This window comes from Aquarana catesbeiana, linkage group LG05 (assembly GCF_042186555.1).
Source record: "Aquarana catesbeiana isolate 2022-GZ linkage group LG05, ASM4218655v1, whole genome shotgun sequence".
Lineage (NCBI taxonomy): Eukaryota > Metazoa > Chordata > Amphibia > Anura > Ranidae > Aquarana > Aquarana catesbeiana.
This window is the reverse complement of record NC_133328.1, coordinates 364,365,757-364,380,210: the sequence shown is the minus strand read 5'-3', so window position 1 is coordinate 364,380,210 and position 14,454 is coordinate 364,365,757. Positions and strand designations below refer to the sequence as shown.

The 14,454-nt window shown below is 41.8% G+C and overlaps 1 protein-coding gene across 1 annotated transcript in view; it reads left to right on the top strand.

The window, feature by feature from the left end:
• Positions 1-14,454, top strand: part of PHLPP1 (PH domain and leucine rich repeat protein phosphatase 1) — a 272,841-nt gene that overhangs the window by 233,041 nt on the left and 25,346 nt on the right. The window contains 3 exon segments of the mRNA XM_073630923.1: positions 2,517-2,636; positions 4,402-4,596; positions 12,718-12,946. Coding sequence (XP_073487024.1) covers positions 2,517-2,636; positions 4,402-4,596; positions 12,718-12,946 — 544 coding nt within the window.

Below are 14,454 nucleotides of genomic sequence, written 5' to 3'. Positions count from 1 at the left end.
TTTTGTTGAAGCACCTATTGATTCTATTTCAGCACTCAGTCTTTTTGGGTAGGAGTCTTTCAGCATGGCACATCTTGACTATATTTGCCTACTCTCTTCTGCAAAAACACTCCAAATCTGTCAGATTGCGAGGGCATCTCCTATGCACAGCCCTCTTCAGACCACCCTACAGATTTTCAATCGGATTCTGGTCTAGGCTTTGGCTGGGCCATTCCAAAATGTTTTTCTGGTGAAGCCATTCCTTGTTTTGGATGTATGCTTTGGGTCATTGTCCTGCTGAAAGATAAAGTTCCTCTTCATGTTCAGCTTTTTAGAAGAAGCTTGAAGGTTTTGTGCCAATATTGACTGGTATGAGCTATTCATAATTCCCTCTGTCTTGACCAAGGTCCCTGTTCCAGCTAAAGAAAAAGAGCCCCAAAGCATGATGCTGCCACCACCATTCTTCACTGTGGGTATGGTGTTCTTTTGGTGATGTGCAGTGTTTTGCGCCAAACAATTTTTTTGTAATTATGGCCAAAATGTTTAAGCTTGGCTTCATCAGACCATAACACATTTTCCCACATGCTTTTGGGAGACTTCAGATGTGTTTTTGCAAAATGTAGGTGGGCTTGGGGCTTTATTTTTTTAAGAAACGGCTTCTTTCCATCTTGCCACTCTATCCCATAGCCCAGACAATTGAAGAATACGGGAGATTGTTGTCACATGCACAACACAGCCAGTACTTGCCAGATATTCCTGCAGCTCCTTTAACTGCTTGCTGACCAGCCACCGTCATTATACTGCGGTAGGTCGGCGCGTTCCCTCAAGCCGTTGTAGCTATACGTCGGCTCCTTTAAGCGGGATAGCAGGTGCGCGCACACGCCCGCTGAACTGCGGGGGTGCCAATGCTCGTGGCCGACGGTCGGGATGACCGTCAGCCACGAGCAATCACGGGCACGACAGGCAGAACAACAGGGACGTGTGTGTGTGTGTGTGTGTGTGTGTGTGTGTGTGTGTGTAAACCCATAAATCCCTGTTCTGTGAGGGGAGACAGATTGTGAGTTCCTAATAGCTAGGAACCACGATCTGTCATCCCCTCTAGTCAGTCCTCTCCCCCTACAGTTAGAGCACAGTCGGGGAACACAGCTAACCCCTTGATCGCCCCTAGTGTTAACCCCTTGCCTGCCAGTAACATTTATACAGTAGTCAATGCATTTTTATAGCACTGATCGCTGTATAATTGTCAAGTGTCCAATGTGTCCGCCATAATGTCGCAGTCACGATCGCCGACATTACTAGTAAAAAAAATAATAATGCCATAAATCTATCCCCTATTTTGTATAACTTTTGAGCAAACCAATCAATATACGCTTATTGCGATTTTATTACCAAAAATATGTAGAAGAATACATATCGGCCTAAACTGAGAAAAAGCATTTGCTTTTTAAAAAAAAATTAGATATTTATTATAGCAAAAAGTATATATTTTTTTTTTTTTTGGTTTATAGCTCAAAAAATAAACGCAAAGATGGTCAAATACCACCAAAAGAAAGCTCTATTTGTGGGGAAAAAAGATGTCAATTTTGTTTGGGTACAGCATCGCACGACCCCACAATTGTCAGTTAAAGTGACACGGTGCCGTATCACAAAAAATGCTCTGGTCATTGAGCAGCCAAATCTTCCGGAGATGAAGTGGTTAATGTTGCTGTAGGGCTCTTGGAAGCCTCCATGACCAGTTTTCTTCTCGTCTTTTCATCAATTCAGAACTGGAGGCATGCTCAGTTCTTGGTCATGTCACTGTTGTGCCATATTTTCTCCACTTGATGACTGTCTTCACTATGTTCCATGCTATATCTAATGCCTTGGAAATTCTTTTGTACTCTTCTCCTGACTGATTCCTTTGAACAATGAGATCCCTCTGATGCTTTGGAAGCTCTCTGCGGAACATGGGTTTTGCTGTAGGATGTGACTAAGAAAATGTCAGGAAAGACCTACTAGAACAGCTGAACTTTATTTAACATGGGTTTGAATGTGATTGCTTGATTTTGAACAGGGCTACATCCCCAGTTATAAGAGGGTGTGCACACTTATGCAACCACATTATTTTAGTTTTTTTTATTTTTACTTCACCCCCCAAAGATTTCAGTTTGTTTTTCAATTTAGAAACCTGACATTTTGATAGGGGTGTGTAGACTTTTTATATCCATTGTATACACCTGAAGCTGCTGTATATATCAAGTATGTACCATATTATGTCATCATAGATTATTTGTGAATTTGTGCACAGTATCCATGTTAATAAAATGTGTCTCTCAAGAGAGATCACTGATCTTTTGATTCTGCTGTGTTTTTCCCTGTACCTGAAAGGTAATTGGCATGACTCATTTTCATGCCCCTTTTTTCTTCTGCCAGAATACTTGCTCTGGTGTTTGGTTGGCATCTTGGTTTTAAAGAAACCATGTCCCAGCCCAGACTGATTACCTATAACCTGGAAGAAATGTTGCTTTATCTGTCATCCTGTCTTTATCTTGTCACAGCAGTAACATTCGATGTTTCAAAGTGGATCAGCCTTCATGTGGATTCTCTGCCAATGAAGCATCTGGAGCCCCTGCTGTTTGGAGCCATGGATATGCAGAGGCCTCAGGAGTAAAGCAAAAGTATGTTTTGTCATGCAAACACACAATGAGAGTCTCCAGCAGCTTGGGCTACATTGTCCAGACCGAACATTTTCAAACAGCACAACTTTTCTATTCAGATAATAAAGGTGGAGTTTGATGTGGATTATTTAGTGGTGCAGAAAAGGGGGCCCAGCAGTTCAATTAGTTATGTTTCTCTAAAGTTCACAAGGATTTAAGATTCTGTGTGGTCACTGAATTAAAATGTATCCATGACTGGTCACAGTCCCTACCCCTGTAAGTCTTAGTCCATAGGCATCATCATGCTCCTCATTCTTTAAAAGAATCCCACATGTGGCAGATAACACCTGTTGCTAAATTTAAATGTGAAATTGCTAGACTTTTTTAACATTCTAAGAAATGTCTCTTATTTGAGACTTGTATTGCACTTTGCATTTGAATGTGGAAATGTATGATGCACTTTAAATCTTTTGAAATTGTGTTTAGTCGCATGAAACCTGAGTCTGGAAACAGCAGAGGGGGTCACAGCATCAGGTATTACCATGCCCTTTCTTCTTTTTCCCTTTGTTGGCTGTGGTTGCTGTGAGACCCAGTGTAAGCGATGCGGTCTTACTTCATAGCATACTGCAAGTACAGCCCCACATTTCATCTGCATTCATTGATGGCTGAAAAGTTCTGCTTTCAAGTGTCCATACAGAATGATGTAAGCTAGAAGGAATGTTAACTGCTTGTCTGCCACCTGCTTTAGAGGGCTTCACAAAACTGTTCCCACAGGACCAATCCAAGCAACCTCCTCCTCTTGCACTTGTTATGAATTTGGAAATTTGGTAACATAAATTCTAAACATTGTGCATAGTACTCATGAAATATGTATACATATTGTATGTGTTAAGTTTGATATTAGGGTTTGCGTTTATTTTTATGGGTATTCGTTGAAGGTGGTTTACCAAACTGGAGCAGCCACAGTTTGGTGCATATGTGCATGGAATCCAATTCACTTCTAACTTTTATTTTTAAAACCTAAAGTAGTAATAAAATTTTCATTCTTGGGCTTTTCCCTTTTTCACCTGGTTATCCAGCCAGTAAGTGTTATTTTTCAACTTTAACAGCCCAAGCAGTCCAGACAAAGCAGCAATTGGACGGATGAGACTGTTTAGACTGATCAGCTTTTATCATTTATGTTAAACCTTTATCCCAAAAGAACAACGTGATATAACTGTCTGAGGTGTTAGGAGTTTAGGTTCAATGTTTTAAAGTCTATCTTAACCCGCTAGTCTTTGTTTTTTTTTTTTTGTTTTTTTTTTTCTTATCAAATTTTTTTTTTTTGTATTAGTTTTTTTAACGGTGTTGCAACTGAAGAGCGTATATCACACATGCAAGGAAAAGAGCATCACTACACAATCGGCAGTATAGAATGATGGTATACTGGTTTAGACCTCGTGCACACTGGGTGTCATAAATGCCACTTTTAAGGCCATTTGGCATTTTCTTTTTCTGTCTCCAAATGCCCTTCTGTTGGCCTATGTGTCCATGCACACAGGCATTTACAGTCGTTTAAAGGCAGAAAAAAATCACTTGCACTTTCAGTTTCGGCAGAAAAAAAAAAAAAAGCCCAACGAGCCTAAACGCTAAGCGAGTTTAGCATAAGTGTCCATTTCAGTATCCAGAATAAATTAATATTCTGGCCAATGCACCAGTTTTTGATAAATTCCCCCCATTTTGTATTAGGTTGATGACATTTGTATAAATATCAAGTCTGCTCTGAAATATTGTTATTTTTCTTCAGGTTATGTGTTGCCTCCCTTTTGGTTAACAACTTCTGTGATAACCGAGAAGCAGTGTATGGTGTGTTTGATGGAGAGCGTAATGTGGAAGTGCCTAGCTTACTACAATGTACTATGTGTGACATATTAGCAGATGAGCTTCAGAAAACCAGGAGTGAAGAGGAGTACATGGGAAACACCTTCCTGGTTATGCAAAGGTAATACCGATACATTTCCACTTCTCACCATAGTTCAAAAGGAAAGCAGATCAAATGTTTACAAGCAAGTTTTTTCACCTGAAAAATGAAAGCGTGTGAACCTAGCCTTAAAACGAAAAGAAAATATTAGGTTGGGGGATTTGGTGAGTGTATCACAAGGTAAGAGGGGGAAGGAAGACTTTAAATATTTATATTCAGATAACTATGTAGTTTAACCACTTAAGCTCCAGAAGATTTGCCCCCTTATTGATCAGGCCATTTTTTTGGGGATACGGCACTGCGTGCTTTAACTGACAATTGCGCGTTGTGCAACGCTGTACCCGAACAAAATTTGTCTTTTTTCCCCACAAATAGAGCTTTCTTTTGGTGGTATTTGATCACCTCTGCGGTTTTTATTTTTTGCTCTAGAATCAGAATGACAATTTGGAAAAAAACTTATTTTTTTACTTTTTGCTATAATATCCCGACAATTTAAAAAAAAAAAAAAAAAAATATTTCTTCCTCAGTTTATGCCGAAATGTATTCTTCTACATATTTTTGGTAAAAAAAATTGCAATGGGTGTATATTGCTTTGCGCAAAAGTTATAGTGTCTACAAAATAGGAGATATATTTATGGCATTTTTATTTATTTTTTTTTACTAGTAATTGCAGCGATCTGCGATATCGGGATTGCGTCTGACAGACCAGACACTTTTTTGGGACCATTGACATTTATACAGCTATCGGTGCTAAAAATAGCCACTGATTACTGTACAAATGTCATTGGCAAGGAAGGAGTTAACACTAGGGAGCGCTCAAGGGGTTAAATGTGTTACCTAAGGAGTGTTTCGAACTGTGGGGAGGAGTGGGACTGCCTGGGGGTGGAGACCGATCGCTGTTCCTAAACATTAGGAACAACTGATCAATCTCCTCACCCCTGACAGAACGGAGATCTGTCTGTTTACATTGACAGACCTCCGTTCTGTGTCTCTCAGGAGCGATCGTGGGTGCCCGGTGGACATCGCCCCCTAGTGCTCTTAAAGCGGCCGACATACAGCCACGACAGCTCATCCAGGGGAGCCAACCTACCTCAGTATGACCACGGCGGCTGGTCCTTAACCACTTAAAGACCAGCCTCGTTTTGAGATTTTGGTGTTTACGAGTTTTTAAACAGTTTTTTTTGCTAGAAAATTAGAACCCTCAAACATTATATCTTTTTTTTTTTCTAACACCCTAGAAAATAAAATGGCGCACCGTGTTTGCGCAGCGGTCTTACAAGCGCACTTTTTTTGGAAAAAATTCACTTTTTTGAATAAAAAAATAAGACAACAGTAAAGTTAGCCCAATTTTTTTTATATTGTGAAAGATAATGTTACGCTGAGTAAATTGATACCCAACATGTCACGCTTCAAAATTGCACCCGCTCGTGGAATGGCGTCAAACTTTTACCCTCAAAAATCTCCATAGGCGACGTTTAAAAAATTCTACAGGTTGCATGTTTTGCATGACAGAGGAAGTCTAGGGCTAGAATTATTGCTCTCGCTCTACCGATCGCGGCGATACCTCACATGTGTGGTTTGACCACCGTTTTCATATGCGGGCGCTAGTCATGTATGCGTTCGCTTCTGCGCGCGTGCTCTACGGGGCGTTTTAAAAAATAAAAATAAAAAATTTTTCTTATTTTACTTGATTTTATTTATTTTTACACAGTTTTTTTTTTTAATTGGGTTACTTTTATTCCTATTACAAGGAATGTAAACATCCCTTGTAATAGAAAAAAGCATGACAGATCCTCTTAAATATGAGATCTGGGGTCAAAAAGTCCTCAGATCTCATATTTTGACTTAAATGCAGGAAAAAAAAAATTGTAATTTGAAAAAATGACATTGAAAAAAATGTGCCTTTAAGAGGTATGGGCGAAAGTGACGTTTTGACGTCTCTTCCGCCCTGCAATGTCATGGAGACGGGTGGGGGCCATCTACCCCTCACTCGTCTCCATGTCAGCCCAGGGGACAGATGCGATCGCCTCCGCCGCTGCTGATTACTCCGGTAAGCGGAGGAGGGCACCGGATCGCGGCGGGAGGGGGGGCCTCTCCCACCACCGATTAAAAGTGATCTTGCGGCAAATCCGCCACAGAGACCACTTTATCTTGTAGCCGACCGCTGGCTGAACACAGGGATACCTGAGTTATGGCAGCTAGCTGCTACCATAACAATGATATCTGTCCCCCAAAAAGGGGCGTATATGTACATGCGGCGGTTGGCAAGTGGTTAAGCAGTTAATACATTTTTAATATAAATTAATTTTACTAATTCACATACTGACATATAGATATATCTATATCTATATATCTATATCTATATCTATATCTATATCTATATCTGTGTTCCCTCCACATGTACATGCAGATCAAACTGTCCTTAAAAATGGACACTGTTACGAGCTGGAACAAACTTACACTGCTGGGTGTGCTTGATTAGGTTGCAGAGACATTTTCTCATGTAGTCTTCCAGGGCAGCATCTGAGAAATAGGGCTCCTCCCACCTAAAACAGGAAACACATCATCCACCATTTTAAAAAGCTGTCACTCAGTGCCTCAGTTCTAGTGTTTCCTCCGGAACAACAGGATCAGGATCTGAGCTTTCGCTCCCCATTGGGGAAGTAAGCAACCATCCCCCAGCCGACAAAGGTGTCTTGGGATATCCCCCTCCCTGCAGTCCCCCTCCAGCGCTGTGGTGCAGCAGCAAACTTGGCTGCCTGTGGTGTCTGCAGGATGCCATCTGATCTCCTCACTCCTCTACCCTGCCTGGGTGGTCAAAGGGTTGTGGCAAGATGACAATGGGTGTGCCTGGGATGCTGAGCACTTCAACTCCGGTGGGCCGGCGAGGCATTTCCGGTGACACAGTTCTGCCCGGCGCCATCTTTTTGATGGGTGCCCGGATGCTGAGGGGGACGACAAACCCGGAGCACATTGATGACGTCACTTCCGACAGATCAACAGTCAGAAATCTGGACACCGTATATCCTCCAGGAAGAAATGGAGACCCGCATATCACAGGAAGAGATTCCACCCATGCCTCTATCAGGGTGGGGCTGAAGCAGGGGCAGGGAAGCTGTGTCACCCCACCCTTCAGATCCTGCAAGCCAGAGCATGCGCAGGCCACCTTTGTACTTATCAACCACTATTCGCCCTAGGCTACTAGTGGTATGCAGCAGGCTTTCTGCACCCCTCTCTCACTGGAAGCGGAGCAGGGGCAGGAAAAGCTTTCAAGGAGCATGTGTTGGATGTTTTACTTGAAGCTGACCATGTCAGATGCTGTACCATCCTGCCCTGCAGAGCCTGTGAACCAGGACCGCACCAAGGGAAGCCAGAGCGTACTGAGGCTACCTCTGTTCTTACCTAACCACTATGCACATAATCTTAATTGATCGTAGCAACGATCTATTTATTTATTTTTTAAATTATACTTAAAGGGCTAAGACCAGCGGCTTGCATTCCCTCTCTTCCCTCCCTTTGCCCTCACAAGAAGCGGGTGCTTCTTGTGAGGGCAAAATGGCAGCCAGCTGGGCCAAAAATCTTTGCCAAAAGTGCATAAGCAAACCTGTGGCAAAAGATCCCTGGGAGGCTTAAAATGATTAGTCCCCTCTGTAAAAGAGACGTCAGATAATCAGGTTTCTGTACTTGATTTTGGGCGGATCCTGCAACGTATAATTGACTGGCTCTTGGACTAGTCCCCTATGCAAGGGCTGCATAGACAAACCTGTGCTCAATGACTGCTCATTATCACAGGAAGGTGGTGTACTTCTGACTACTCTGGCTACATTTCCAGGCTCAGTGCGACGAGGCATGGGCCTCAACTGCAAGTGGCCCCATGATTTGGGAGGGTTTTATTATATCTTAACTTAGACTATACACAATTGGCAATATGTAAGAGATGCTAGTCCGATTCAACTGCCAGCTTGTGGCCAAATAGCTACTTAAAGCATGGACCAACAAACAACGCCCTTAACCATCAATGTAGAAAGAGGTGACCAGGTAGGCACTCTGATCACAAAAGCAAGAAATACACAGGAATTTCTAGACTACCAATCAGTTACTACACATGAGCAATATGTGAGGACAATCATACAGTACATTCTTGTATACGCAAAATAACTGCTCCCACATCTAAATGCAATGGTCAGGTGTTCTTCCTGTGTATTAAGTCTTTGTGTTGGAATGCCCTCTAGTATAGTGCCAGAACAAGAAGTCCATTTCTAATGTAGGGATGTCTGCATAAATACAACATATGCTTTTGAAGAGATAGGTGATATACCATATTTCCTTGATGCTAGAGGACTGGAATCATGTCCTATAAAGTTACCAGTGTCAGACCCAGGGAATGTGTCTGGTATTGCCTGAATGTGTGGGATTTGATGGTCTGCTGGATGAAGTCAAAGAAGGTAGGTCTCCTGGGCAATCCATATACAAGTACAGATGCATATACAACTGGAGTATAATCAAAGAGATACATGCATAAAGAACTCACTAGTAGCTATTTGGCCACATCAGGAGTTGTAGGGGAAATTATGGTCTAGGGTTTCTACTGTCTCCCAGTGTGTGGAGCATTATTCCCATGGCCCACAGATGAATTGATTTCAGTACAATTCCTAAAACTGATTTCATTTAGGAGTTCCCTGCTGCTCTTCATAGTTTATATGTAGAACCTCTCAGTGGAGTCAGAGGTAATTTCTCAAATCTTTGACATCCGTATGGACAGAGGAAGGGGTTCGCCTCAATAGCTCCACAAAGCTGGCAGTTGAATCGGACTAGCATCTCTTACATTTACCAATCTCAACCAGCTACCACCCAAGGGAATCCTAGCCCATTCTACCAGGGCTCAGTCATCTTTATGTTGAGAAAGCAGGAGCTACGCCAGACCAGATCTGCCAGGTGGCAACCTGGTCGAGCTTCATTACCCTTACAAAACATTACAGGATAGATTTACTGTCCAGCCATGACCAATCTTTCAGTAGGAAGGTCCTTTAGGCTGTAGACCCCCCCCCCCCCCCCCCACCTCAGTAGTATTTCTGGCTAAATCCTTTCAGATGCTGCCCTGGAAGACGACTTGAGAAAACAGAGTTAGGTACCTGGTAACTCTTTTTCTAGGAAGTCTTCCAGGGCAGCACTCATACCCGTTCCTATTTATTTTCTAGGCGGGAGTTTTATGGAAGGATGGTGTATATTTGCCTGTTGTTCCTCGTACTTATACGTCTTTATACGTACATACGTACGTATATTACTGAGGTATGTGACAGCTTTTTTAAATGGTGGATGATGTGTTTCCTGTTTTAGGTGGGAGGAGCCCTATCTCTCAGATGCTGCCCCTGAGGACTTCCTAGAAAAGGAGTTACCAGGTACCTAACTCTGTTTTTTTTTTTTTTTTTTTTTTTTTTTTTTTCCTTTATAGCCTAACTGCAGATATATAATCCTTTTTTTAAAAAATTCTGAATAAATGGCAACAATTTACATTTCCTTTTTTTTCCCCACAGACCGCATCAGGGACATTGTATTCAAGCATCATATTTTCGTTGTAATTGTGGTGTTTGTTTTTTTTTTTTATCAACTTTTTACATTTAGCTTGGCTTAAATGCAGCAGTAGCCCAATCTGATTATTGCCAACTTTTTCCGGTAGTTTTGGCTGCGACGTGTGTGTGTTTTTGTGTGGTGTTTTTTTTTTTTTTTTTTTTTTTTTTATTTTAATCTAGCGGTAATGGGCCTGAATTGACCAGTGGTCATAGCAGCCACAGCAGATCTAAAGGCTATAGGAAAATGTATTCTTACAAAAAGAATGTCAAGCAAATTGGTCAGTGGCACAACAGTTGGGAGAGCTATAGCATGCTCAAGGGCAGCGACAGACTGCAGCAGATGGAGCGGAGGGAATCCTGCAGCCAGTGGTAAATGCAGGGAGAAGCAAAAATGTAAGTGTAGAATCTTTTTTGGGGGTGGAATATTTTATTTTAATTTGTTAGTGCCTTGTTTCTTTATTTTAGGGCCACAGCTCATGCCTGTTGCTGATTTACTCCCCTATTGCCTTTGTTACAATTAAATTAAAGCAACCCCCCCCCCCCCCCGATAAAAATGAGTCGGGCAGACCTAAAGTCAGAGGCAGATGATCTGCACGTGGAGCTAGTACTTGATCTTGAAGTGCTAGTTTAATACAGCCACCACACACAGGAGGTAGTAAGGTGGCTGATAAAGCCTTTCTCCTCCTGCCCTCAGACGCAAAAGCAGCCTGTACTCTGCAAGCGCTGTTAATGCACCCATTTCCTCTTCTTATGCTAATTTAGTCATAGCCCCACAGACTGGCTATGAGGAAATGGCAGAATTATTTAATCACACAATTGCTGTCTTGTTGCAGGAAGATGGTCTTGGCCATGTGCACGCATTTTTTAGATATTAAAGATGAGTTGGATAGCACCATTACAATAGAGGGGAAAGAAGGGTTTAGCTTCACAGCAGTTGGGGTAAATCAGACAGGGAGCAGAAAGAGGCCATGATGTTTCAGCAGGTGGAGATTACTGTGAAGTACGCTGCAAAGATGAGCAGGTGAGCAACAAAGTGGCAGACTGCCTGTGGGTGTCGCTGATTGGAGAGAAAGGGAACAGTGCTGAAGCAAAACAAAGCAAGGGAGGATTTTTGTGCATTTTCAGATTGCAGAAGGGTGTTTCATCCTATTGCTGTTGCTAGAGTGAAAGAAAATCGGTGTTGATCGGTGTGTGTTCTGATGGTGGGGAAGTCTCCCCGCTGTCAGAATACAATAAGGCAGCAGGAGGATTCCCCATCCATATGGAGTGTGTGGATGGAGGAATCGAGTGAACAAAAAAGACTGAAGCCAAAAAAGGGGCTTCTGGATAAGCCAGCTTCCTCACTATGAAAGGGTGAGGTCACAGCAACCATATTGACAGTGAGCTATAGCTGTGATGGCATAGGGATTGCTGCTGATAAAATGCATAGGAAAGGATTACTGAAGGGCTTGGAGGCACCACCAGGTCTGGTAAAGTAGATGCAAACCCTAAAGGGCCGCACACTCTGTTTAAATATCGGCGGTATTGGCTGGTTTCATAGAAATGGGCTGACATTCGGGCTGTGTGTACAGCAGCCATTCCAACAGAAGCCAGACAAATGTCTGGCTTCTGTCAAAGGGGCATGACTGAAAAGGTCAGTGCTCTCAGCCAATGGTGTGTTCTGGCAGAGGGGCAGTCCCCCTGTCAGAACACAATAGCTCAGCGGGGGAGATTGCTTTACTAACTTCGGATAGTTAGAACAGGAACTCCTACCAAGCTTGTCAGTTTCAGACGCTGGGTTGAAGGAAAAAAAAAAACCTAATACTGTAGTGCTTATTAGGCTTCACTGTCGGAAGCTGTGTACGAATGGGTACATTTATCGCTTTAATTGCAGTTATTTTTGTTGGATGGCCATACAGATCATGTTGATAGTAAAATGCTGCGTTTCCTTGAAAACTTTGGGAGAGAAGGGTTTTTTTACTTGTTTTCTTCCTTGCGTTCTAATGTTTCTGATGTCCTGCAGCCTCTTTACATTTCCCTGTTCACATACACTTTTTTTTCACAAGGCATTTTTCCCAATTATTACTGGCGGCAAGTTGTTGCAAAAAAAATAAAAAATGTTTTGATGTCAAGTTGCAAATTATAATATTTAGCCCCTTTCACATTTTCTGCTCCTTTCCCTACACCTGACTATACAGAATCCAGTTCTTTGCGTATTCTGGCATTTTTTATCCCATAGACTTCAATGAGAATGCCTGTAAATGCATAATAAGCGAATTATTTTTATGCCCGAGGAACCTTCTCTCCTCCCCTTACCCAGCCCAGGAAACAAACTCTGGAAGCTTGGCACACACACATAAATGGCTGTAATACGCCTAAAAAAGGTGCGACTGCAGGCTTATAAGAATTACACTGTAAAAAAAAAATATATATTCTGTATAGATATTGAACACACAGCAATTTTGCTATAGATTCCCTCAAAGCGATAAAAAAAATTATGAATGCAGCCAAAAATTAAACATTAATTACTATGGAAAGTAACTCAATTATGATTATATATATATATATATATATATTTTTTTTTTTCCTTTAGGAAGCTGGGAACTGCCGGACAAAAACTAGGAGGCTCTGCTGTTCTTTGCCACATAAAGCATGACCCTATGGATCCAACTAGTTGCTTTACACTGACCTCTGCCAATGTGGGCAAATGCCAAACTGTGCTCTGCAGAAGTGGGAAGCCCCTCAATCTTTCTAAGTGTTACACTGTTGGCTTTGAGGAGGAATTGAAGCGGGTTAAACGGCACAAGGCAATTATTACAGAGGTGGGGACCTTTTCTTACTTTTGGATCTAACTTGTCTTATACCTAAAACTATCCCTGGACTCCATTGTTCAGGTAAAATTAAAGAGCGTTACCTGTTTAGTGTCATACTGAACAAAGACTAGACTTGTAGAATTCTTTTTGCATGAACCCTGAGCCTTTTGGGAGAAAATTTGTTTTGCATACGTGAAAGCTACTGTTGAGAAAATGTGAGATCCCTGACTTTTATAGTATGCAGAAGGATGACCTGTTCAAAGCAATTATATTTAATACTTGCAACAGAATAAGCACTAAGGTTTTTGTTGTGCTGATGGGCACCTTCATTTAACTTCAAAATTGTTTGTGCCAGTTTTCAAAAAAATAGCTAGGCTTTCAAAAGATCACTCCATACACAAAGTAGTGTATTGTAGTCGGCTTTACCAACTGTATTTTGAAAAATGTGAATGAAACTGGCAGACACAGAAGTCTTTGCGTTCCGTAAGCTGAAGCATCTGTTAAATTGTCCCACAGCTTTACGGTCCTTTCACACAAGCGTCATCAGTTCAGTCACTCACTATTTTTGCTTAGAAAAAACTGATGAATGCTGATTCTAGAAGGTTTACATCAGTTGACACACTCATCTTCAGTTCAGTTTACATCAGTTTTGCACTTCAGTTCAGCTTATGTTAGTTCAGTTCAATTTACATTAAAAGAGAGGTTGAGGGTGTTTTTTGTTTTTTTGTTTTTTATGGAGAAATCGTACTTACCTTGGTGAATCCACAGGAGAAGTACAGCCAAACGAACTTTGGCTGCACTTCTTTAGGGCAGTTCACACCACATGCAGTCCAGTGCGTGTTTTTTTTTTTTCTGCATCAAAAACGCATGGAAAGTAGCTCATATGGTTTCCAATTGCATAGTTCACACCAGTGCGGTCAGTCCCAGGGCGTTCCAGTTCCAGAAAAAAGGGTAGAACAGACAGCACTTTTCCTCCACTGGACTGTACTAGAATACGATAAAACGCACCAGAACACATCAAAAACACGCCGGATCCCAGTACAGTGGAAAAAGAAGAAAAAGGCATTGGGAATGCTTCTAGAAACTCAGCAAAAATGGACTGGAGCACATCAAAAACATGTTAAAAACATGCATGCAGAAATATCTGGAGTGTGGTTTTTGTGGTTTTTGCATTTTTTTTTAAAAAAATTTAAGAAACTTATAGGTGACGAAAGTATAAACAAAAACTTTCTTGCCCAAAAGTGGACGTAAACAGATGACACGTTTTATATCCTTCAGATCTGTCTAAACGGAAAATAACACAGCCATGTTCAGTTTAGAAAAACTGACCTGAACTGCCACGGATGTAGGCGGATGTAAGCGACTGATTATTCATTGCCCCCCCCCCCCCCCCCCCCCCCCCCCATAGACCTGCATTGTGGTTCAGTCTGAATCTGTCTAAAAAAACTGACAGATCCAGGCTGAATGCCTCTGTGAAAGGACCTATGTTCTACATCTAACTGTAGCATTCAGTAAAA